Genomic DNA, 26,243 nt, shown 5'->3' with positions numbered 1-26,243 from the left:
TGAACTGGTCCCTAAAAAAATCAGTGTTTGAAATTTTCTTGAAAATTTGAGAATTTGCTATTCATATTGTAAGCCTCCTAGTGTCCCAAAAAATTAAAAGGAAGTTGAAATAATGATGTCAACATAAAGTAGACATATGGTCTATGTTAGTTATTAACTATTTTGAGTGGTATGATTATTTGTCTCACAAGCAGAAAATTTAACATTTTGCAAATTGCTAAATTTTCCATTTTTTTACGACATTTTGGTATTTTTCACAAAAAAACACAGACTGCATCGACCCAAATTTACCACTAACTTGAAGTACAATGTGTCACGAAAAAACAATCTCAAAATCACTGGGATAAGTAAAAGCAAAAAAAAGTTATCCCCACTTAAGTGAGACATGTCAGATTTGAAAAAAAGGGCTCTGTCAGGAACGCAAAAACTGGCTCTGTCAGGAAGGGGTTAATTGTCTGATTAGAAAGTGAAACACAATAAAAAAGTGTTCTTTCAACATTGACTTCTCACATATGGTGTTTATTTTCCTACTAGAAGATACCACCTATCGTCATAGTAGGGTCTGAAGGGACCACTAGGGAAATATAGTGATAGGGACCCATGCTTTATATGTGTGGTAAGCCACCACAGGTAGGGCCTTATTCGAGTTCACTCTTTCAGACAAAATCCTTCTTAGATGGACAAAACCATGTGCACTGCAGGGGGGCAGATGCAACTTGTGCAGATCTAATTAGATTTGGGTGGGGTTTTACTTTAAAGTGAGATCTATATTGCAGTGTTAAAATAAAGCAACCAGTATTTACCCTGCAAAGAATCACCAAAAAAATCACCAAATCTATTTCTATCTGCACATGTTACATCTGCCCCCCTGCAGTGCACATGGTTTTGTCCATCTAAGAAGGATTTTGTCAGAAAGAGTGAACTCGAATAAGGCCCGTAATGTAGCCAGCCACAACAGAGGATTGGCTAACCATTATGCACCTCGACCCCGGGTTGGTGGGAGGAATATTTAAAGAAAAATTGGATCTCCCATCTGATTTTGTGACCCTCGACCTGTGCAGTTTCTTCTGGCCTGAAAGAGGCCCTGACACGGTACGGGTATTGGACAGTTGATTTGTAAATCCATTTACCTTACGGGTATCAAAATTTACACCATGAAAAGTCACTCTATCTCTGTTTCTGTTTTTGAGGTTTACGATGATCAAGAATTTCATTAAAGATTAGAAGAATTTTAATTCCAAACATTATTTATTCCCCAAAAAGAAGCGTGGGTTCCATACTGTTTGCATGTTTGAGCTTTAGACAGCTACCTGGGGTGACAAGATACAATGTGTGTGTGTATTTGCAGGTGGTAGGGGGGAGACTTTTACTGGCCCTGGCTGGGGGTCTAGTCACATTGTTTAGTTAATTGAAGCCAGATTGGACAGGCTTTAGGTGGTTTGATTGAAGGCAGAGATGGAAAGTAACTTTGGAAACTAAAGGTGCCCATACACGGTACGATAACTGCGTGCAATGCGACGCATTATTGGGCGGATCGCATCGCAAGTGTTTTGCATGCGATTTGTGTGCGATCCGCAGGCAGTACAAAAAGTAGCACATACTTTTTGTACTATGCCCACGGGAGCACACATCCTATTGCGTCGCATTGCAGGCTTCTCATTGCAACATGTATGGGGGCCTTGAGACGTCGCGAGTCATGACATACTGTAGTAAGCAAATGTGTCATTGGATGCAGATTCACTGGCCTCGTCAGCTGGACATTCTGAAGCCACCTGTGGAAATGGCATAAGAATCTTTGTGTACTTTGTATAGAAGCGATCCAAGCTCATATGTTCATCAGTGGCGCTACTACACCAGGTAAATAATCCTCTAGTAGAGTAGCAATATAGACTATGAGTATAGAGTGAGGAACCGAACCCCTAGAGTAGAAGTTCAGGCCCTCATGTAGTGGGGCAACAGATAATTTCCCTTGTACCTTATGGTCCAATCTGACCCCGATTCCACACTTTTAAAAGACTCATGTGTCTGGTTCTTAATGCTGCTTTATCCTCCAAATAATTTCCATAAGCATAAAGCAATATATGCAAACTGAGGTTGGCATAAACCAACGGGGCCAAACTCCAAATAGCTTTGCTGTTCGGTGTTTTGTACACAGGATTTATGTTGTTGTCGCTAATAACATCGGGCACTGCAATCTGCACTCAAACACTGTAATTAAGCCCAGGACCTAAAGTGGTCATGCAGAGGAGGGGGAATGCATTTCTTTATGCCACCTAATTATTCCCCCTCCCCTCCCCCCATTAGGCAGAGACAGAGCCAGTGGTAGGGTTTTTGGCACCCCCCTGCAAATTAGAATGCTTTTCTGTGAGAATGGGATTGGCACTAAATCCCAGCGGTCGGTATCCCGGCGTTCAAAATCCCGACCACCGAAATCCCGACAAGGGGGGGACGTGGATCACCCCCCCTTGCGGGCTCGCTGCGCTCGCCACGCAGTGGGCCCGGTGCCTCGCTACGCTCGGCACACTAATTTATTCTCCCTCTATGGGTGTCGTGGACACCTATAGAGGGAGAAAGTGTCGGGATTTCGGCGGCCGGGATTTTGAACGCCGGGATTCCGACCGCCGCGATTGTAACTGCATTCCAGGAGAATTACTGTGCAGGGCCAATGTGGAGGTTAAAATGTTTAGGCTATCTTTTACCATATCGACTAGTATTTAATATGGGGCTTTAGCCTTTTGCACGGGATTTCTCTGAAAGCTCCCGGATTAGGCTATTACTCCATCGATTATACTATGCAGAAACCAGTTTGTTTCTGCATCATTTTTTAAAGGAAAAAAAATAGTCCAGTTTCTTAACATCACACTTGTGTTTCCCTGTGCACGGTAATAAATATAAGAGAACATTGTTGCAGATATGAACACCTTAAACAACGCTGGTGTCACTGAGACGAGACAGAGCGGGGCCGGCGGCGGGTGCTCAGGCTGGGGGCACCCACATCTGACTTCTCTCTCTCAGGCTCAGCAAGAAGCAGCTTCCTGGCCTAATTCTCTGCGGAGAGGTCAGAGACCGCCGCCTCAGCTGCTCTCAGTAGCGGGCACATGACCATGATGAGGGCCGGGGAGCGAAGGAAGGAGGCGGAGGGAGGGCGGCTCTCTCCGTGTGTCTGAGAAGGCAGCAGAGGAGGGGCCGCCGCTACACAGCACAGCACACGTCAGGGACGGGACGGAGCCTCTGAGAAAGTGAAAGGAAGCAGCCGCTGCACAGCAACAGGATCCTGGACACCTCAGCAGAAACACCGGAGCCTAGCATGCAGCAAACCTGAGTGCCTGCACATGGCTGACAGGCGTCCCTGGGGTGCAGCTTACACTGTGAGTACACCGCCATGCCCTCTCCCCGTTAGCTGCCTGGCAGCACCCAATGATGAACAAGTACGCCTTGGTCACGGGCAATGGCATAATATAGTATACTATGTGCAGGTATGGCAGGAGCGAGTACGGTGACTGGCAGGGGAGGGCGGGGAGCTGGCACTGCAGGTGTGCGGTACAGTAGCTGCCCACTCCTGTCACTAATGTGTGCAGCGCTGCTGGAATGTGGCCTCAGCGTTGCTGCACATAACTATATAACAGGTACAAAGTCCGAATGTGGATACCTGCAAACCCTGAAATATGAGGTATGACATTCCCAGTGTTTTAACATTGAGTTATAGAGCCTCTCTAGGACTTTCTGGGTAACCAATAGCCAGTACTATGTTTCTGGAAAATTAGTTTCAGAAACTCTGGGAGGTATTTACAAAAACTTACATCGATCTAGAGATAGAAGAAAAAAAAATTTCACAACCTTCCATGTCACAGACTGGGCCAAATGTAATAGGGTGAGAGTTTCAGAAAGTGAGAGATTTGGGGAGAGTTTTCCCATTCTTTTTAAAGCAGCAATCAATTTCATGGCAAAATCAACCTGTTTTTTCAATGTAATTGATTGCTGTTTAAAAAGAATGGGAAAACTCTCCCCAAATCTCTCACTTTCTGAAACTCTCACCCTATTACATTTTGCCCACTGTGTTTGAAAAATGTCAGGCAGGAGTTGATTTATCACTCTCCATTTTATCACTTTGGAAGCTTAGTGCATCTGGCCCTAAATCTTCAAACATTGTGGGTTTTAAAAATTCATTGCTTTGTAAATATAAACTTTGTGGATCGATTTATCATTAGTGAAATATTCCCTGAAAATATCCATTTTTCAGGAGATTCCCAAAAACATTAAGTAAAACTCTAATGGGGGCACTGCAGCAGATTCCAACATTTCGGACAGTGGCAGTAGCTCCCATAGGGCCCCATTTACTATTGAATATTTTTGGCTAATTGCCCCCAAAACATCTGTTTTCAGGAGTTAGACACAAATATTAAGTATGAATGTAAGACCGAGAGGGATCGCAGCAGAAATCTCAGATAGCTGCTGCGATCCCTCCATTGTTGCAACCATCCGTATCCCCCATTAGTTTCTATGGGGGATGCAATGCTGCCTAATGTATCAATATTGGGCAGCATTGCATCAGTTCCCAGGGCTACTGCTACTCTGGGATGGAGGTGGGGGTCAGCACTAACCCTATGGAGCGCTGTCCCTGTATGTGCAGGGACATACATACCACCGATAGGATTGCATATTACAATCAGATCCTGGGCGGTAAGATTATGGCCAAGATCGCATTGTACTGTATATGCAATGCAATCCTTGTTAAATGGGACCCACTGACTTCTATGGGTGCTGTAAAACAGTTAGATTCACCAAGCTCTAGAAAGGTAACATTTCCAGAACTTGGCCCGGAAGCTAACAACATCTGCAGATGGCTTTAGCCTACAAACTAAATTTTACAGAAATTTCCAGGTGAGGGTACCTCATTAAACCTTCCTGGCAATGGCTGCTACACATGCAGGGTTGGACTATCCTACAGGGATACAGGTGAAACTCCTGGTGGGCCCCACTGCCTGGCCCACACTTCCTTCTCTAGGATTAGATGGCAGACTGTGCACTTGAAATATACATTATACATAATGTTACTTTATACTGCACAGGAGTATGGTGTATTATCTTGCATGCACTAGCTAGCATATCTATCTATCTATCTATCTATCTATCTATCTATCTATCTATCTATCTATCTATCTATCTATCGTATTTATTAAGGGTCCCAGACTATGCACTCAGTTGTTAGCCAAACCTTTAAACATGGGCCCCTAGGACATCATTCCCCTTTTGGGCCCTTCATATCCTAGTCCGACACTGTGCACATGCATGGTTGGTATACCGTTTATGTGCAGTACTTTGGGGTCCCGATAGTACCTGCCCTTGCATGAGATTTGCTACCTTCAGGCTGTGTAAAAGTTGCTAAGGTGCCCATACACGATACAATTGCTGGGTGCGATGAGATAAGTGCTCCCGCACACATATCGCACAGCTCGAAAAGTATGTGCTGCACATACGCGCAGATCTCATTGCATTGCAATAAGATCTAGTCCAAATTGCACACAATAATTGTACCATATATGGGCACGTTTATTGCTTCAAATACCAGTGATAACAAATTTTGGTACTTATGTATTATCTGGGCTCCCATGTTAAATGCACCCCATTTTTTCATACCCCTACTATCCAACAACGCATGGAGTTGATTTTATATAGTGTGGCGAGCGCAGCGAGCCACCATGCCCGAAGCGTGGCGAGCGGACGCGGTCTCATAAGAAAAATGGGAGCCCAGATATTACATAAGTACCCAAATTTTAATTAGAAAGACTAAAATCCGGTAATTGATAAATATTCCTCTTAAGGCCCATACACACTGGGCGACTTTGAGCTGAAAGTCGCTCAAAACAGCAGGTTTGCAACAAAGCCGTTTATCTGCTGGTTATACAAGCAGATGAGAGGCTTTCAGGACGGCTTTGCATAGCGCTCTGCTATGCAATGACTTCCCCACTCCATCGGCGCAGGGGGAAAGCCACACCGTGTGTACGCACTGAGCAGCTTTCCCCGCAGCGATGAGCGCTATCATCGCTGTCCATACACCCTGGGCATAGTCGCCCAGTGTGTATGGACCTTTAGTCACATAATGTAGGCATGAGCAGTGAATAAATCTGTTGTCAAGCATCATAGGTTAATGTACAAGTATCTAGCTAGTGCTAATGATCGTCATCGACCATGCACCAGCTCTTCTTTGTCTGTCTCAATTTGCAAACCTGCCGTTACTGAACTTGAAGTGAGTTTGCATACCCGTACCTTTCCCTGTTCTGCTGATATGTAATAGAGCTGCTTATGGTTGTAGGTTTACACATATTTCTCTTTCGTCCAGTCCGGTGACACAGCAAATCTTGGGATGTAGGAGGGTCCACAGGAGCCAAGACACCTATAGCTGAAGCTTTTCCTCTGGCTGCAGGCTCCTCCCCTTCTGCATCCCCAGCATGCTCCAGTTCGTTTTAGGTGCCCACAGGAGTGGGTGCTTGGCTGACAGGCTGCTGCTGCAGCCGGCTTTTTTACTCTGTTTTTTACACTAGATAGAATTTTATTATTTTATTAACAAACAGTGTTAGTGCAGGTTTTGTCCAGCGCGCTGCTTCTGATAGAAGAGCGGCATGCTGAGAGCGCAGCAGAGGCTGACAGAAGCGCGTCCTGTCAGCGCTCTGTGTGCAGGGATGTCTGTCTACACCCGCTGCACAGCGCTTAACCCCAGCTTTGCTGGGGTTTGCCTGGGCCCTGGGAGCGCTCCGGATCCGGCTCCTTGCAGAAGGTGATCGTGGGGGAAGGACCTCTCGCGATGGCTGCCGCCATCTTGAAAGGGCATACAGCCTGAAATCCCTCCGGGAGGTGAAGGCTGTTACAGGTGTCCGGAGGTGCCGGACGACTCCAAGTGATCCCGGCAGAGGGAGGCACTAGGAGGTTAGGAGACTCGATTGGGGGAGCGGCTAAAGGGGGTTTGGGCGCCAATTCAGGCTTCCCAACCCTTGGTCCCTTCCCATTTCTGTGCGGGCGCCATTTTCTATCTCCGCAGAGTGAGTGAAGCTGGCTTATTCTGTTGCTGCACAAGAAGTTGAAGTCTCCTGGAAGCGCTACCCCACGCTGACAGCTAAATACAACAGGATGTACTGTTTTTGTACTTTGCCTGACATTTTGCACCGTGAATTAATCATGCCTGACATGGGTGATGAGGCAGTTGCTGTAGGGGGTGGGGGGGGGGTGGGGGCAGGACATGTCAACCATGTCTACCCCATGCGGGGTAGAAATTTCATGTGAACAGACGGACCAAGGGGTGCCTTGCCCTGCTTGTAAGTCTGTTAGACAGGCTTTGGATGTGTCAGAGGAAGATAAAATTCAGACCATTTTTAAAAGAATGCGCAGAGAAGCCGTTACTTTCCGTTCGGACCCTGGTATGGTCTCTTTGTTAGGGGAGGCTTGGAAAGTTCCTGACAAGAAAGTTTCTATGTCCAAGAGGTATGCAAATATGTATCCCATGCCCGAGGAACATATTAAACTGTGGGAAAAAGTTCTGTTGGTGGATGCACCGGTAGCTAGACTGTCCAAGGACACAGCATTACCAGTCCAAGGTGGTGCAGCCTTTTAAGGATCCGGTGGATAAGAAAGTGGAAGGATGCCTAAAAGCTGTTTTTGAGGGAGTGGGATTTACACTCCGCCCTATTATTGCTTCAGCTTGGGTAGCGAAGGCTATGATTAAATGGGCTGAGACTCTAGCTGATCAGCTGCGGCCTGATTCGGAGGCATATCTCCTGACAGAAAAACTCAGGTGTGCTGCAGAGTACATCACTGAGGCTGGGGAGGAAGGTGCCAAGATGGCATTATTATTATTATTATAATTTTATTTATAAGGCGCCACAAGTGTTTCGCAGCGCCGTACAAAGGAACAATACAGGGAGACAAAGCTTGGCATAACATTGAATAAATAACAAAAATACAGTACAAATAAAGAGTGCCACAGATCAATACACATTACAGCTTAAATGTAAGTAGTGAGGACTCAATCAACATACAACTAGAGGCTTGATGCCAATGATGGAGATGAGTATGCGGACAAAGATGGTCACTGAGTGTTGGAGTATAGGAGAGCTGTGAGTGAAATGTGTAGAGAAGAGGGCTTTGACAACAGGAGGGAAGAGGGCCCTACTTGGAGGAGCTTACAATCTAGTAGGAAGGGGAGACAGACAGATTACAAGAGGTGCGAGTAGGTGGTGGTTAGATAGCAGGATGTAAACAGGCAAGGGGTCGGAGAACCAGCTGGTTTATGCAGTGGAAGGGTATGCTTTGATGAATAGGTGAGTTTTCAGTGCCCGTTTGAAGCTTTGCAAGGTCGGGGAGAGTCTAATGGAGTGAGGCATCTAAGGTTTCTTCTACCTCTGTGTCAGCGAGGCGAGCCCTTTGGCTGAAGGCCTGGGATGCTGACAGTGAATCTAAGAAAGCCCTGGAGGGGGGGGGGGGGGGGGGTAAAAGTACCTTCTTGCCTACCACCACTAAGGCCTCAGGTTCTAATTTTGGGGTGTTTAAACCTACTTTTCGTTCTTCCTTTCGTGGCGGAGCTTCCAGTAGAGGACAGGCGGGAAGAGGTAGAGGTAAGGCTGCCAAATCCAGATTTGGGGCCTTCAGTAAGAAGCAAGTGTCAAAAGGAGAGGATAACTCCTCAGCATGACGCTGTACAGGCTCCCCCTTCTGGGATCAGAGTGGGGGGTCCCCTCCTGTAGTATTGGGACAGATGGTACCTTCCATCAGTCGACCAGTGGGTTCTGTTTATAGTATCTACAGGTTATCGGATACATTTCCGGGGAAATCCTCCAAAGAGATTTCTGCCAACCCCTTTGCCTCTAGAGGCCAGGGCACGCACGGTTCTTCTGAAAGCGGCCTTGTCTCTCAGGGAGAAGGGCATTGTGGTCCCGGTCCCTCAGGAGGAACACAAGAAGGGTTTTTATTCAATACTCTTTTTGGTACCCAAACCAGACGGGTCAGTCAGACCCATTCTAAATCTGAAATCACTAAATCAACACCTATGAGCGGATCATTTCAGAATGGAGTCTCTCCGCTCAGTGCTTGGCAGCATAGAGCCAGGGGAATTTTTAGCATCCGTGGACATCCAGATTGCATATCTACATATACCGAAGGAACATCAGTCTCTTCTTCGCTTCGCAATAGGGGAGACTCTTTTGCAGTTCCAGGCCCTACCCTTTGGTCTGGCCACAGCACCAAGGGTATTTACAAAGGTGATGGCAGTTATGGCTGTGTCACTGAGACTCAGGGGGATAGTGATCATTCCTTACTTAGACGACCTGCTATTCAAAACAGTCAGACCAAGTTGTTGGAAAACCTGTCCATAGCAACACAGTTTTTGCAGGACATGGGATGGGTTTTGAACATGTCCAAATACCATTTAATTCCATCTCAGAAATTACTTTTTCTGGGGGTGATACTAGACACCTATTTACTCAGGGTTTTCCTTCCAGAATCCAAAGCAAAGGACATCCGTCAGTTAGTCCTACTGTTACTGCAGGCTCACAGACCTAAAATTTGGCAAGGGGTGAGGCTCCTGGGCAAGATGGTGGTGAATTTCGAGATGCTCCAATTTGCCAGGTTTCATTCCAGAAGTTTGCAGTGGAACATTCTATCTTGCTGGTCGGGAAACGCAAAGACCATGAAACAGGAAAGTTTGCTTCTCTCTCAGGAGACAAAGTAGTCTTTGTTTTGGTGGACAGACATAGAGACTTTGCAGCTAGGGCGGTCCCTTCGCTCTTGGAACTGGGTGGTGATAACGACCGATGCCAGTCTCAGGGGTTGGGGGGCAGTTGCCCTTCACCATCGGTTGCAGGGTCTTTGGTCCAAGCAGGAATCCAGACTTCCAATAAATATATTGGAGCTTTGTGCAGTTTGGATGACTCTTCAACAGGCCGAGGAGAGTTTGAAAGGCCTTCATATCCGAGTGCAGTTGGACAATGCCACGGCTGTGGCCTACCTGAATTAAAAGGGTGGGACTCGCAGCAGGATGGCAATGCAGGAAGTCTCTCGGATGCTTACCTGGGCACAACATTCCGGTTCTGTCTGCTGTATTCATTCCGGGGATCCGGAATGTAGAGGCAGATTTCCTCAGCAGGGAGGATGGTGCTTGCATCCGGAGGTATTCCAGGAACTTGTGAATCTCTGGGGGCTCCCAGAGGTGGACTTAATGGCATCCAGGAACAACTGTCAGGTTCCGAAGTTCTGTTCCAGGACCAGGGACCCAACCGCCTGGGCGGTGGATGCCATGATGGTTCAGTGGTAGTTTCATCTGGTATATATCTTCCCTCCGTTTGATACAGAGGGTGTTGAAACGAGTGAGGTCTCAGCAGGTGTAAACCATTCTGATAGCACCGAACTGGCCCAAGAGGTTGTGGTTCTCGGACATTCTGAGGTTATCAGTGGAGTCTTGGCCTCTGCCTCTTCGTCGAGACCTGCTAAGACAAGGACCGTTTCTTCACCAGGACCTTGCTCGGCTCAGTTTGACGGCTTGGCTTATGAGACCGCCTTATTAAAAAAGAAAGGTTTCTCCGATGCAGTGATTCAGACTATGCTTTGGTCTCAGCTGCAAATTATCACAGTGTTTGGAAGATGGTGTGAGCGCCAGAAAGTACACACCTCCAGATTCAAGGTATCGAGGTTATTGGAGTTCTTACAGGATGGCTTTTCATCGGGACTGAGTTTACAGTCTTTGAAAGTACAGCTTTCCGCTTTATCTATTTTTTTTTCCAGAAAAGGATAGCTTTTTTTGCCTGCGGTTCAGACCTTTTTACAAGGTGTTACTAGGCTAAAACCACCGTATAGAGAACCGGTGGCACCATGGGACTTATCTTTATTTCTGTCTGTACTTCAGAGCCCTTCTTTTGAACCTTTAAGGTCAGCAGACCTTAAGTATGTGTCTTGAAAATTGGCGTTTTTGCCATTGCTTCGGCAAGGCGTGTTTCGGCGTTAGGAGCGTTGACCTGTAAAGCTCCGCATTTAGTTTTTCATGAGGATAGGGCTGTGCTTCAAACAGTACCTAAGTTTTTACCAAAAGTGATTTCCTCATTTCATTTGAACCAGGAGATTGTGCTCCCGGTATTTTCCCCTCCTGAAGGGGCAAAATATAGGGACAAATTAAGAAAGTTGGACGTAGTTCTCGCTTTGCGAATTTACGTGGACAGGGTAAAGGATTTCCGCAGAAAAGATCTTTTGTTGGTTCTTTATGATGTGCATAAGAGAGGGTGGCCTGCGTCTAAGCAGACCATTGCCAGGTGGCTTAGGTCAGTAATTGCCTTTGCTTATACCAAGGTGGGTAGACCTGTTCCTTCTTGGATTAATGCACATACCACCAGGTCAGTAGCTTCCTCTTGGGCTGTGCGTCATGGAGCTACAGCGGTGCAGTTGTGCAGGGCTGCCACTTGGTCCTCTGTTCACACCTTTACCAAATTTTACAGGTTCCATGAGTTTGCGTCGGAGGACGCTTGATTCGGACGGTCAGTGATGAGAACTGGTGGTCTGAGCGTACCCTTTCATAGTACCGGCTCGTGAACGTCCCAAGGTTAGCTGTGTCACCGGACTGGACGAAAGAGAAAAGGGGATTTTTGGAAGAACTTACCGTTCAAACCCCTTTCTCTGAGTCCGGTGACACAGGGATCTCTCCCCTACGCCCAGTAAGTCATGCCGTGCATGTGTGTCATGTTATGGTAAGATGATTGTGCATATAAGATGTTGGGCATTGTACTGAGTTGTGTATCCTAGTGTGCTTTTTAAGATTGAACTGGAGCATGCTGAGGATGCAGAAGGGGAGGAGCCTGCAGCCAGAGGAAAAGCTTCAGCTATAGGTGCCTTGGCTCCTGTGGAACCTCCTACACCCCAAGGTTAGCTGTGTCACTGGACTGGACTCAGAGAAAGGGGTTCGAACGGTAAGTTCTTACAAAAATCCCCCTTTTTGTGGTCATACATAGTTACATTTTATGAAATGTGATAAGTTTGGTATCTGCCTGTTTACTTAACGTAAATCTTATAATATTCCCTACTGATGATGTAATTTGCTAGTTACTTGTTTTCCATAACCAGATTGTCACGCTTAATCCTTATATTGAAGGCAGCCTTTGCTGCTCCAGTTACTCTTGGTGGGGGTATTCAGTCAATGCTGATATTTCCGAAAGTTGGAGATATCGGCACTTTTGTCGATAATAGGTTGAATTTAGCAACCATGTTTTCCAATGCTGATTTGGATTTAAAAAAAGTTGAATCTGCATTGGTGAAAACTGACAGTGGTCTGTCGTAAATATTGCCACACATTGATTACCCCTCTATATTGTATGTCTATACAGGTTGAGTATCCCTTATCCAAATCTCAGTTATCCAAATTATTCTGAAAACCATACATTCCAGAAAGTGAAAAGTTTTAATTTTTTCTTGCTAAAAGCACTTCTGAAGATATGATATGTAACTGGTATTAAGTGAATGCTAAGCAATCATTTTCTACACAAACTTTGTTTCATGTTTTGAAACCTTGTTTTATGCACAAATAAAATATATTTGTGTTTATTTCATGTGTTTGATGTGTTTGTACAACATAAATCCAAGATACATCAAGATACATCATTGAAATATAAAAGTATTCTGACATACAGAATAATCCGTTATCCAAAATTCTTCTGGTCCCGAGCATTTTGGATAAGGTATACTCAACCCGTACTCTACCAAATCCTGTATAAAAATCTATTCTCTACAAATAAGTCATCCTTTGCCTCTGATTCTAATTACGTATTCCCACTATCTGTTATGGAACATTTATATCCTCTTTGGTAAAACTGATATTTTCCCTTAAGGGGCATACACACGTAGAGATCTGTGCTAAGCAATTTTGTTAAGCAATTTTACTGGTGTCAATATCTCCCATGGAGTGCACATACACACGCAGAGATTTGTGCTAAACTATTTTTCTAAGCAATTTTGCTTAAGCAAAAAAAGGCCGGGTAGTGGTTCAGAATGAGAGATTTCGATCTGTACACACTAGAGAGATTTTCAGTCATTTGCTAAGCAATCTGACTAGATTTTGACTGCATGCACTGACTTAGTTAGCAAGAGATATTTAATCTCTCGGAGCATACACACGGAAAGATCTGTGCTTACTTTCTAAGCAATCTAGTCAGATTGCTTAGAAAATAGCAAAAATTTGCTCCGTGTGTACACCCCTTTAGAATCCTTGGTGTGTGTTGGAATTATTCTGTATTATTCCTTCTATTTTCTGTGTCTTTTGTTCATTATCCATGCTCCTGCACTATTGACTGTGCATATATGTTTATGCTGCAGGGATTCTTTTTTGACAAGGTTCTATCCTTGGTGCTAGAGGCAACTGTGTGAATAGCTTCAAAAGAGGACGCTTGGATGAAACCGTAATCAGATGGTTTCAACATTGTTAAAAAAAAAAATCAAAACCTTTAATATAGGACGTGCATACAAAAGATTTAAAATGACAAAATGAATCTCAATGTGTGACAATTTAAAATAAACATTCTATCAAGAACTGCTATACATAGCAGTTCATGTTGTCGTAATTATCAACAAAAAAAAGAGGTACTTGTTTCCTAGCACGGCGCGACCGATTTCAATTGTATGCAATCGGGTCGCAAAAATCGGCTTGATTTGGTTGCATGCAATGCGATCGACCTGACCGACCCGATTTTTACATTGGAACCAATGTTAAATGGTCCCTGAGACCCAATTTTACATTGGCCCCAATGTTAAATGCCCTCCAGACCCCATTTTTCATTGCATTCCCCCCCATTGTTAACGCCATGCCACGATCAACGTCAACCTGAAGCATGGCGAGTGCAGCGGTACGCATCCTCCGACCTTTTCATACCCCACTATCCACGTCGGCGTGGAGTTGATTTTATATAGTGTAGCGAGCCACCGAGCCCGAAGCGTGGCGAGCGGACGCGCATTACTTCAGACGTATTACGTGTCCCCTCGCGGGGCTCGCCACGCTTCGGGCTCGGTGGCTTGCTGCGCTCGCCACACTATATAAAATCAACTCCACGCCGACGTGGATAGTGGGGTATGAAAAGGTCGGAGGACGGGTACTGCCGCCCCTCGCGGGCTCGCTGAGCTCGCCACGCTTCGGGTTGGCATTGATCGTGGCGTTGCGTTACAAATGGGGGGGCATTTGACATAATTAACCATCAGGGTGGGTTTACAATTAAAAACCGGGTCTGAGTGGCATTTAACACTGGGTCCAATGTAAAATCGGGTCTCAGGGACCACTTTTACATTGGGTCCAATGTAAAAATCGTGTCGGTCGCATCGCATGCCATTATAATGGCATGCGATGCGACCGATTTGCAAAGTGCGTTAAAAACGTCTTTAAAGCCCAAAAATCCGGTCGGTCGGGTCCCATCGTATACCTTAAGTTAAGGTATGCGATGGGACCCGACGGGCGCCGTGCTAGGAAAGAAGTACCAAAAGAGATAGTGCTGCAATATTTATACTAAGGTATGTGTGTATTCTGCGACATTGCACCTCGGGGGCTGGAGGGGAGGCAGGTTCGCAATGTGCATACGCACTTGCTAAAGCTGGAAGCAATGGGGAAGGCCATGGTGCATTCTGCTCACTTGCAATGTCCTCCATGGTCTTGCATGTACAGACAACTAAGGATTGTTGCTGATCACGCATGAAAGCGTGCATCGTTGGTGACATAGGGGGTTATTCAGTCCTGATTGCTGTTGACCGATTATTGAATGATGTACGTGCATAGGGATCGCAGTACACCTGCACAACGCATTGACAAAAGCATTTTTCTTTTATTCGCAAGATGGCTGCTGTTTGACCAATGAGTAGCTGGTTTTTAGAGGTGGTAACTGGCCATTATCTGGAAGTGTCGGGGAAAACGCAGGTGTTCATAAGTGTTTTCAGGGAGGGTGTGTGATGTCATCTCCAGCCTCGATTAACTTGTTTATATGGCACAGTTAGAGTAGGTTCTATGATAGCACAAACTGCAAAAAATAATTTAGTGGTTGAGTTACCAGTAGATTTGTGGCTGATCGCCGATTGGTGTGAATTTTTGCAAGGCATTTGCAGCCTTGCACAGGGTACGTTTTCACTCTGGCAAGGTGACGGCTGTATAATCGAAGGGCTCTGCAATTTCGCAGTGCAGCAAACAGGTCTGAAAAACCTGCATGTGCATACACTATAGATTAGTGGTCGCCAACCTGTCTACTGGTAGCTTGCCACAGCAATCCGAGTAGCTCGACCCCTGCTGAATGCTCTTCCACTTGCCCACACCACTCCTCTTTCCACGTTCCCGCCTGAAGCACTCCTCCGCCTCAGAGGAGATACACACTACAGTCCATATCTTTCAATAAAGCTGCATCTTACACCATGTAACACCCTGGCAATGAGCATGACACTCCTGGCAACCAGCATGTACAGTCATTTAAAATTAATTAGAAGGTTTATTCTGGAGCATATTGTGTCAGGGGCATTGCGGTGTGTGGCATATTGTGTCAGGGGCATTGCAGTGTGCAGCATAATGTGTCAGTGGCATAATGTGTTGGGCATCTTTTGGTTATTAGTCAGATATCATTTTTTTCCCCAAAAAAGTTTGAGTACCGTGTATATACTCGAATATAAGCCGAGTTTTTCAGCCTTCTTTTTAGCTGAAAAAGCCCCCACTCGGCTTATACTCGAGTCAGTGCGTCCAGCCATCCACTTCACTGCCCCAGCTCCACTTTGAACATAGGCGCGGCTACGGCAACATGGCCGCCGGCCTCGTACACTATACATGTCCTCAGTGCAGGAGGCCGGCGGCCATGTTGCCGTAGCCGCACCTTTGTTCAAAGTGGAGCCGGGCAATGGCGGCGGCCGTGTACCAGTGGAGCCAGTCAGCAGCACACCCCAAACCCCCTGGAATCGGAAGCTGGAGGAGGTAAGGGGCGGCTGCTCCCTCCCCCCTCCGTGTGTGGTGTCCCAGGGGTGAGCAGGGGGATCAGCCTGAGGTGTCCCAGCCTGAGCAGCCTGTGGTGTCCCAGCCTGAGGTGTATTGTGCAGGGGGAGCCACCTGTGGTGTCCTGCTATTAGGCAGGGGCAGCCACCTGTGGTGTCCTGCTATTAGGCAGGGGCAGCCACCTGTGGTGTCCTGCTATTAGGCAGGGGGAGCAGACTGTGGTGTCCTGCTATTAGGCAGGGGGAGCAGACTGTGGTGTCCTGCTATTAGGCAGGGGGAGCAGCCTGTGGTGTCCTGCTATTAGGCAGGGGGAGCAGCCTGTGGTGTTCTGATATTATTATACAGGGAAATGTACCAGTAGCTGCTGCATTTCCCACCCTAGGCTTATACTCGGGTCAATAAGTTTTCCCATTTTTTTGTGGTAAAATTAGGTGCCTCGGCTTATACTCGAGTATATAGGGTAGTTCTTAAGTTGAGCTGTCATTTGTCACAAGTAGCTAACGCCCCATTAAGGTTGGAGACCAATGCACTAGATCAGGGCTGGGCAACACCGGCCCTCCAGATGTTAATGAACTACACATCCCAGGATGCCTTGCATCAGTTTCAGCATGGCCACATAGCAAAACTAATGCAAAGCATCCTGGGATGTGTAGTTCATTAACATCTGGAGGGCCGGTGTTGCCCAGCCCTGCACTAGATGTTATGAAGCTTTTGTTTTTCCAAACTGCTGAAATTGCCTATTGTGTACCCAGCTTTACTATATAGTCGTTGGTCCTTATTGATTGTAATGCAGTACTCCCCTTCTAATAATCTGTTCATCTTGCATATTTTGGAATCTAGAATAACAAACAGTGGGGCAGATGTATGAAGTGTCGTTATGGGGGAGAAGGGGTATCAGCGCACGTTATGTGCACTGATACCGATATACTGTGCCGGTGTCCGCTAAATGACAGGGGCGCTGCTCTCTAAATGATAGCAGTCCAATATGCAGGGAAAATATATGAACGGCCGCTATCTGCTTGGCCAGCAGCAGGGTGGTAAAACTGCATCTCCACAGCAGGGACAGCGCTGTCCCTGCTGCTGGCTCTGTGCTGCTCTGGAGATCTCCCATGAGTAGCGAGATCCTGCGTATGCCCAGTCCAGCCGGCTGGGGTTATCGCTGAAGGGAGAAGTTTGCGCTCCCCTGCTTCGGCAAACAAGATGTTACTAAATCTTATCAGTGTCTTCCTGCTTCACCTCCTTAATGAGGCAAAGCAGAAAGTAGCAGATAATAGTGGACAATTGCAATTTCTTCGATCTCCGTGCTGGAGAACAGGTAATGTGATTTATAGGTGTGAGATTTTAAAGGTAAGCCCAGCACAAAGGCACTTGCTAGAATTATCACTGCATTATACAGAATACATACCCAGGCCAGAGATACTGTAGGATAATTGCAGAGGTACGAATCTGACTTTCTCTGATCCAAACATGCATCACCAAGCAATGTTTGGTGTACATCACCAAACTGATTTTTCTTGAAATTCACTAGGATAATAAACCCCCCCATCCACTACACAGACATGTCTGAAGCTGTAAATCTCTTCATATTTCCCTTGAACTCTCCCAGGAATCTGATCCTCAGCTAAATTTTAAGGTGGCAATACATCTACAGATCGATTGGTAGATTGGGCTGGTTGGAACAAAAACCTGGTAATATCTGAATGACCGCTCGTGGCAGTTTTCCAGCATTTCAAAGCAAATGGTCAACTGTCATTTGCTCTCATCCATTAACAGGATTTTGTTCCAACCAGCTCAAACTGACAATCAATCTGTAGACGTATGCAACCTATTCACTTCAAATACATCTGGTCAGTTCTATGTTAAACCCCTGACCGCTTCAGATCAGACGGATCTTATGCAGCGTGTAAAGCTGCCCACACACTAGAAGATTTTTTTTGCAGATTGGATGATTTCCGATAAATCGGCCGATATATTGATTGATGTTTACAGATAATCGGTAGAAAATCGGCTGATATCGGTCGGATGCGCACTCCTGCGGATCTTTTGCTAAATCTTCTGATCGCAGATCTTTCTAGTGTGTGGGCACCTTAAGATTTTTGTTGTTAACTGAAACCAAAGGTTAAGCAGGAAATATCACCAGGATATGGAGAAATAATTGAAACAGTAAAAAAAAACCTTTAGATTATTTTATTGATTTAAAGAACATATGCAGATAGTAATATTATTTCATTAATATTCATTAATATTACCACGACTACATTAAATCCAAAATAAGCTTCATAGAGAGCAGGACATTTAAAACCTTTGCTATTCAAAGTAGAAATGCATCTTTTTCACACACTTTCAGATACAGTGGGGCAAAAAAGTATTTGGACAGCCACCGATTGTGCAAGTTGACCCACTTAAAAAGATGAGCGAAGTCTGTAATTTCTATCGTAGTTACACTTCAACTGAGAGACAGAATGTGGAGAAAAAACAGGAAATCACATTGTATGATTTTTAAACAATTTATTTGTATATTCTTGCTGAAAATAAATATTTGGACACATACCAACCAGCAAGATTTCTGGCTCTCACAGACTTGTTACTTCTTCTTTAAAAAGTTCTTATAACCTCCACTCGTAACTTGTATTAATGGAACAACCAAACCACACAGTTTGATATTAGGCGCTGATTTGTTATTCGGTACTGCTGCTGGGCCGTAAGGGGGATTACCAAACCCCTTTGTGGAACAATAATGCAAAAAAGAAAAAAGAGTGGACCAGCGCTGTACTGAATATAACAGTTTAAATTTATTAAAATATAAAAAGTAATATATAATTATCACATTTATTCAAATATAACAATTGGCCATTTTCAGACAAACAAGACTTACACATATATAAGACAAACACACCCCTTGGCGGTGAACTGGTTAGGTTTTTTCATGCGGTTAGATTTTTTCTGTTTCCCGATATATCGGTTAGTTGGGTTAGTTCTTATATATAACACAGTCCCCACTATATGTGCACATTTGGTTAGTGGTATATTAATTTGTAATCCAGAAAGGACTAAATGGCTTACTCTCACTTGTAAGTTCTCCGACCTGTAGTTTTCCGGTCTTATCCGAGAGGTTCAAGGAGTTCCAAGTATTGTAGCCTGCCAATGTCCCCCTGGTGTCACCTCAACGCGTTTCTCCGCCTGGACAATCTATCAACGGCTTCCTCAGGAGGTATACCTCCTGAGGAAGCCGCTGATAGATTGTCCAGGCGGAGAAACGCGTTGAGGTGACACCAGGGGGACATTGGCAGGCTACAATACTCGGATCTCCTTGAACCTCTCGGATAAGACCGGAAAACTACAGGTCGGAGAACTTACAAGTGAGAGTAAGCCATTTAGTCCTTTCTGGATTACAAATTAATATACCACTAACCAAATGTGCACATATAGTGGGGACTGTGTTATATATAAGAACTAACCCAACTAACCGATATATCGGGAAACAGAAAAAATCTAACCGCATGAAAAACCTAACCAGTTCACCGCCAAGGGGTGTGTTTGTCTTATATGTGTGTAAGTCTTGTTTGTCTGAAAATGGCCAATTGTTATATTTGAATAAATGTGATAATTGTATTAATGGAACCTGTATGGACTGGTTATCTGCATAAGACACCTGTCCACACCCTCAAACAGTCAGACTGCAACCTCTCCACCATGGCCAAGACCAGAGAGCTGTCTAAGGACACCAGGGAAAAAATTGTAGCGCTGCAGATGGCTGGGATAACCTTTTTGACTGACTAGATACAAGCAGCTTGGTAAGAATTATAAAAAAATTCTCAACTGCATTGGTGCAATTATTTTTTTAATTGCATCAACTGTTGGTGCAATTATTACAAAATGAAAGAAATACAAGATCACTGACAATCTCCCTCGACCTGGAGCGCCATGCAAGATCTCACCTCGTGGGGTATCAATGATCTTGAGAATGGTGAGGAATCAGCCCAGAACTACATCACAGTGACAGAGGTTACCATTAGAAACACCCTACATCATAATGGATTCAAATCCTGCAGTGCCCAAAAGGTCCCCCTGCTTAAGCCAACACATGCCCAGGCCTGTCTAAAGCTTGGCAGTGACCATCTGGATGATTCAGAGGAGGATTGGGAGAATGTTATGTGGTCAGATGAGAGCAAAATATATATTTTTGATATAATCTCCACTAGCCGTGTTTGGCGGGAGAAGAATGATGAGTGGCATCCCAAAAACACCATACCCAATGTGAAGCATGGGAGTGGAAACATAATGCTTTGGAGCTGCTTTTCTGCAAAGGGGACAGTACAACTGATCCGTATTAAGGAAAGGATGAATAAGGCTATGTATCATGAGATTTTGCCCAAAAACCTACTTTCCTCAATAAAAGTATTGAAGCATGAAAATGACCACAAACACACTGCCCAAGCAACGAAGGAGTGGCTCTGTATGAAGCTTTTCAAGGTCCTGGAGTGGCCTGGTCAGTCTCCAGACCACAGCCCAATCTGTGGAGGGAGTTGAAAGTCCATGTTGCTCGGCGACAGCCCCATATCGCGACAGATCTAGAGAAGATCTGCATAGAAGAGTGGGCCAAAATACCTGCTACAGTTTGTGCAAAACTGGTCAAGAATACAGGAAACATTTGACCTCTGTAATTGCCAACCGAAGTTATATTACAAAAGATTGAGTTCAACTTTTTGATTGTCCAAATATTTCTTTTCCGCAAGAATATACAAATAAATTGTTTAAAAATCATACATACATATGTAATTTCCTGGTTTTTAGGGTTTTTTTTCCCCACATTCTCTCACAGTTGAAGTGTACCTATGATGGAAATTACAGACCTCGCTCATCTTTTTAAGTGGGTCAACTTGCACAATCGGTGGGTGTCAAAATACTTTTTTGCCCCACTCTGTCAATTCAGTATTTTGTAGGAAGTCTAAGGAAAAACCGTCGCGATTTGCTCTGGTACATCTGTGATAGTTTTTTTTGCGGTAAAATCCTTGCGCTTACTTGAGTTGCCCCCAAAATGAAAATATAACTTGGCAGCACCAGTATTTCATTAATCACTTTCATCTTATTAATTAAAAATCACAATATTGACAAATAGGTCCTGATTCAGACTTGGTTTTTTTTACGTCTTTCTGTCCCTAATGTGGACACAGTCGACGTGAACACCGAAAAAGTTCACCACTTCCCCTCGCATGGCTTGCTGTGCTCACCATGCTTCAAGCTTGGTGCCTTGCTATGCTTGGCGTACCTGGTGGATGGTAGGGCATGAAATGCTGTCTGTTGGCTCAAAAAGTAATTGAAAAACCCATGTCGACCTTTTGACCCTGTCAGTGTATGTCGGCCTAACGACCATGTACCCCATAAACTGAGTACACACTGCTCAATATATTGTTCTTCATGACCACCAACAATATAACACTAGCAGATTGGCAGGTGTTTACAACCTAAATGTCTCTGAAGAATGTTATTCTCATATTGCGATGGCCCTGCAGCGTAGCAGATACCATATACTGTATATCTGAAGGATAAATCTACATGTCTGTCTGTGTGTACATTGGCTGCAAGAACCTCGGACACTGATATTAGAGTGGGTGGGCAAATACTGATACCCGCCTATATGCTTCTGGACCAACATATCAAGAGTAAGTTGGTAACTGTGTATAGCTTACCTAATAGTCAACAGGTTGGCAGACAAGTTGCCCAGATATGTAGCCTTGTTTTTATGTTTTTAGGCCTAACCCTTTCACAGAGCCGCCATCAAGGGGTTCTGTGGGTACAGCTGTCCCGGCCCCAGCCACTCTGACAGAGAGTGAAGGGCCCAGGCCACTAGTAGTCAGTCCCAGGCCTCAGACAACCACATATTTCCTCTGGGTTAAGGCTAGTAACAGTTGATATGTATGTTTATGAAACACTAAAAAAAGGTGTGTTGACCCACTGCAAATAATTTGCTATGGGCGAAATCTTGTAGTTATCCAATGTCCAAGTGTCATAATGTACATGAGCAAACCAATACGTTTACAATTAGAAGTGTCTTCAGATATTGCATTTTTTTTATTACCGTACCTTGGAAATGACAGCCACAGTGTATTTATAGTCCTTTCAAGATATAACCACCCTGCTTAAGATGTGCAAATTGCTGATATTCCTTCTTTATATTTCCTCCAAGTTTTGACTGAGCACATGGTGAGGTTTAAAGATACATATTAACTTTCTAATTCATTGCTTCTTTGCTAGGTATTGCTGTATGATTTTTATACTTTGAGTTACTTATGGCTTAAAAGTCACTGGTGCTACATCTATTTCAACACTGTAGTAATTTGTATCGCTGCTTAAATTCGTAGGAAATTGTGTATATGTATATATGTATGTATATAATTTTTTTTTATTATTATTTGTCTATTTTGATAAACCTTTTTCTTCTTTCAGACGTGCAATTTGTGCTAAATTGTTATACAGCCAGACCTGAAGTCTAATGCAATGAGGATCCGTATGAGAAAATGGCCGTTTATTGTGAAGACTTTTTTATTAGTTGGTCTCTTCATGATTACCTACATGGTTGTGGAACTTTCTGTTTCTACTTTACGCTCAGCAGAGGGGCAGATTCCCACCACAAAACGGAGGTGGGAAAGAGAGTTTGCTGCTACAGAGGAGAAAATGAAGGACCTTAATCGTCCAGTTTATATTAAACCTCCCCCAAACCCAAATGCATTAGGAGAATGGGGTAAAGCTGCAAAACTACAGCTTAATTCTGCTGAAATGAAGATGCAGGAGGAAAGCATTGAAAAATATGCCCTTAATATTTATTTAAGCGACCAGATATCATTGCATCGGCACATACAGGATAACAGAATGTATGAGTAAGTAATGGAATTTAAAACCGATTTGGTTGAACTGTACTCTTGGAATTAAAATTCCTTTGTACTTCCTCTGATTTTGTACTGGCATTATTTAAAACTAATTTCTGTGTGGTTAAAGTCATAGCTCTGAGGGGTATTCAATGCCCATGACAGCGAACTATTGAGTGCGAGAATTGCTGATCGCTCACTGTCCATATTCAACGCACTCCCCTTCACTCGCTGTTTCCACCCCACCTGTTCCCTGAGGCGAGGTGGAAATTACGAGTGTGGCCACTGAAACGGCGGGGCTCGCCACTTTACAAAACTTTTGAGAATTGCATAAGCATAAACTTATGCAATGCACTCGCCTAGTCATAAAAAAATCAAAACCTTTTAAACGCCATTTAGCAGTGGCCCTTGCATATAAAAAGTAACTTTTGGGGTAGATGTATGAATAGTCGGTATGGAGCAGGTGGTTTGGTATCAGTACACGTTATATAAACCCATCATTATCAGTGCTATCTCCACGGTTTGGTGCTTTAAGTTGCCAGTGATGTGTAGTGATTTCAAAATTGCACGGCTTAGTATAATTACATAATGAAGTTTGAACGGGATGCATTTAGCATCCTAGTGGTGGGGATGCCGACATTCACAATACCGACTACTTGTAGTGGTGTTGGGGTTAGGTTTATGGGGTGGGATACGGATGTTAAGGTTAGACACTAGTGGGTCAGGTTTTGTGTGTGTGTGTGTGGGGTGGTAGGGTTGGCATGTGGAAGACGGGTTGGGTGGGGGGTCAAAGGGAAGGTAAGTATAATGAGATTTCCTCCTTCCAGATACATGCATCAGTATTTGCTGGCATGACAACAGCCTGTCATCTGTATGTATCCTGTTCAAACACCTACAACCTGTTAAGAAGGGAATTTGAGGAGCAACTTTTTTTCATTCTATCTTGTTAGTCATTGATCTGTATAGACTAAAGGCCCATACACACTAGAAAATTATCTTTCCAATCTGGCTGGTTGGAATGAAAATATGGACATTTTTGGGAGCAAATGACAATTGACCATTTGCTCCTAAACACAGAAAACAGACACAAATTGGTCCTACAGACAAATTGGTCATACACTCTAGAAGATATGAAAGACAAAATATATTGGTGAACAATTTCCCTTGAGCTGATCATGAAAGATATTGTGCACACTGAACGATGGGTGCTTGAGCAATATTGGCAGATTAACCTGCATGTCTGGAAGATATCTTTAACAATGAGCCTGGGAGCGCATTGTTAAAGATATTAGGCATACACACTAGAAGGTATTGCCATCAATATCTTTCAGAAGCCCCTTTCTGAACAAGATTGATAACAAAAAAAAGGGGTGTAGGAGGGGAAAAGCGCCCCCTTAACTTCAGCCAAATGAAGTCCTAATGGGTTTACCAAACCCTCTACAGAATATTTATAAAAATGGAGAATTTCATCCGGCGCGGTTTCTAATACTTGGTGACCTTCATAAACCAATTTTCGATTTTTGGAGAGGAGTGCTCATCCAACAATGTTTATTCAGGTCTCCCCCACAGACAATTAAAACTGACCTTTTAATAAGGCCCTGTTTTCATATTAAAGGTTTCTTTCAAGTTGACAATCAACAAGAATCTCCTTACTCCTCCCACTTCTGATTCCAAATTGTACCACTTAGTTGAGTATAGGCCCTATTTTCAGAGAGGATAAAAGAAGCCTTTAATATGAAAATAGGGCCTTACCCTTATAGGGTCAGTTGTAATTGTCTGTGGGGGAGACCTGAATAAACATCATTGAACCTGAATCATCGTTGGATGAGCACTCCTCTCCAAAAATCGAAAATTGGTTTATGAAGGTCACCAAGTATTAGAAACTGCGCCGGATGAAATTCTCCATTTTTATAAATGAACGAGATTGATGCCAATATCTAGTGTGTATGGGCCTTTAAGCAGATGACTTCTTTTGTTCCCAGATTTTCATTCCAACCAGCCAGATTGGAAAGAGATATAGATATATAGAGAGATATATATATATATATATATATATATAAACAAACAAATTCGATTGAGCGCAAAGAAGTTCCAATATTGATACTTGAAAAAGATGAGGAGAAGAAATGTCCGTGGAACTACAAGTCCCAGAGTCCCAATCCACCGATCTCAGGTGTTTTTTGATTGTTGCACTTAGGTATTGGTCACCCAGCAGCTCCGTTACAGCCCCTCAGGGCACCTGTATCCACCAGGTAAATTTGTCTAAAGAAATAGAAACAACGGGCGCTTCATAGTGCAGATAGTTTAAAAAGTAAGTCTTCTTTTATTTGACAACGGACAATATAAACGAAATGAATAACGTTACCAGAGTAGGCGGTCTCAGAATTACCGCAATAGTTGAGCATATGAAAAACCAAATAACGCTCGGCGTCCGGCACACAGGAGAGGTTACACTCCTTGCGACTCCAGCTGGTCTGATCCGACGCTGAGCCACGCCCCTACGCGTTTCGTCACGTGGACTTCGTCAGAGGGCTGGCCCAGCGTCGGTCAGAATCCTCTAATGTAGCCGGGTTGCTGTCAATCACAGCTAATCCCTGACATCGTCTCAGCTGAGAAGTTTGGACACCCAACATGCTGTAGGCGTATTACGTGTCTTTGCATATACATATATTGCGTCCATTTTGGCAACGATTTAAAACAAAGTTTAAAGCATATAAAATCAATAGCATATACATATATTACATAAAAAGTATTATCCCATAAAAAAATACTCTAAAATGACAAAAGCATTTACATGGTCATCTCTACATATTCACGGAGTTAAATGACAACGCTTCTCTTAAAGCAATATTACAGCACATATATAGTGGTCACAGTTTCTTTCGGAAAAAATATATAGATACACATAAACCAGAAAAATTCATATAAATTACTAAAAGAAGAGGGAAGAGAAAATTTTTTTGAAAAATATTGGGGTATTTAAAAGGGAAGAAATATTCCAAATTACTAAAAATTATATAAAATCCAGTACAGAAAATCCAAGCAGGAGAGGTATAAATCAGCAGCAAGAAGCTTCGCTAATGGAAGTATTTGGAGGGTACACTTATCGGGATTAAATCATATGATTAGCATTACTTTTCATCCCAAAAAAGAAGCAATATCTATTCCCTCGTTCAACCCCTCAGGGTGAAGTGTATTTAGATTATATATCCAATAGGATTCTCTTTTACGGAGTAACTTTTCAAGATTTCCTCCCCTCACATCCACTTTCACTTGTTCTAAGCCCATAAAACGCATTCCATCTGGTTTGCTGTTTTGACAGGTAAGAAAATGTCGTGGGACACTATGGTTACTGATTTTATTTTTAATATTACGATAATGTTCGAGGATACGAATTTTTAGCATCC

General features: G+C 44.0%; 1 protein-coding gene across 2 annotated transcripts in view; it reads left to right on the top strand.

Annotated features, from left to right (window-relative positions):
• Positions 1-2,975: 2,975 nt before the first annotated feature.
• GALNT4 (polypeptide N-acetylgalactosaminyltransferase 4) overlaps positions 2,976-26,243 on the top strand; it is a 145,009-nt gene continuing 121,741 nt past the window's right edge. The window contains exons 1-2 of one of the 2 annotated variants that reach the window (XM_083188374.1): positions 2,976-3,368; positions 22,418-22,848. In XM_083188374.1, the coding sequence (XP_083044500.1) occupies positions 22,469-22,848 (380 nt within the window). In that variant the 5' untranslated portion in view covers positions 2,976-3,368; positions 22,418-22,468. The remainder of the gene's footprint in view (positions 3,369-22,417; positions 22,849-26,243) is intronic. The other variant, XM_083188373.1, reaches the window with a different exon arrangement.

Source organism: Crinia signifera, chromosome 5 (assembly GCF_055691185.1).
Source record: "Crinia signifera chromosome 5, ASM5569118v1, whole genome shotgun sequence".
In the NCBI taxonomy this organism is placed as follows: Eukaryota; Metazoa; Chordata; class Amphibia; order Anura; family Myobatrachidae; genus Crinia; species Crinia signifera.
Note: the sequence above shows the minus strand (reverse complement) of the source record. Positions and strands in the feature narration are given on the sequence as shown.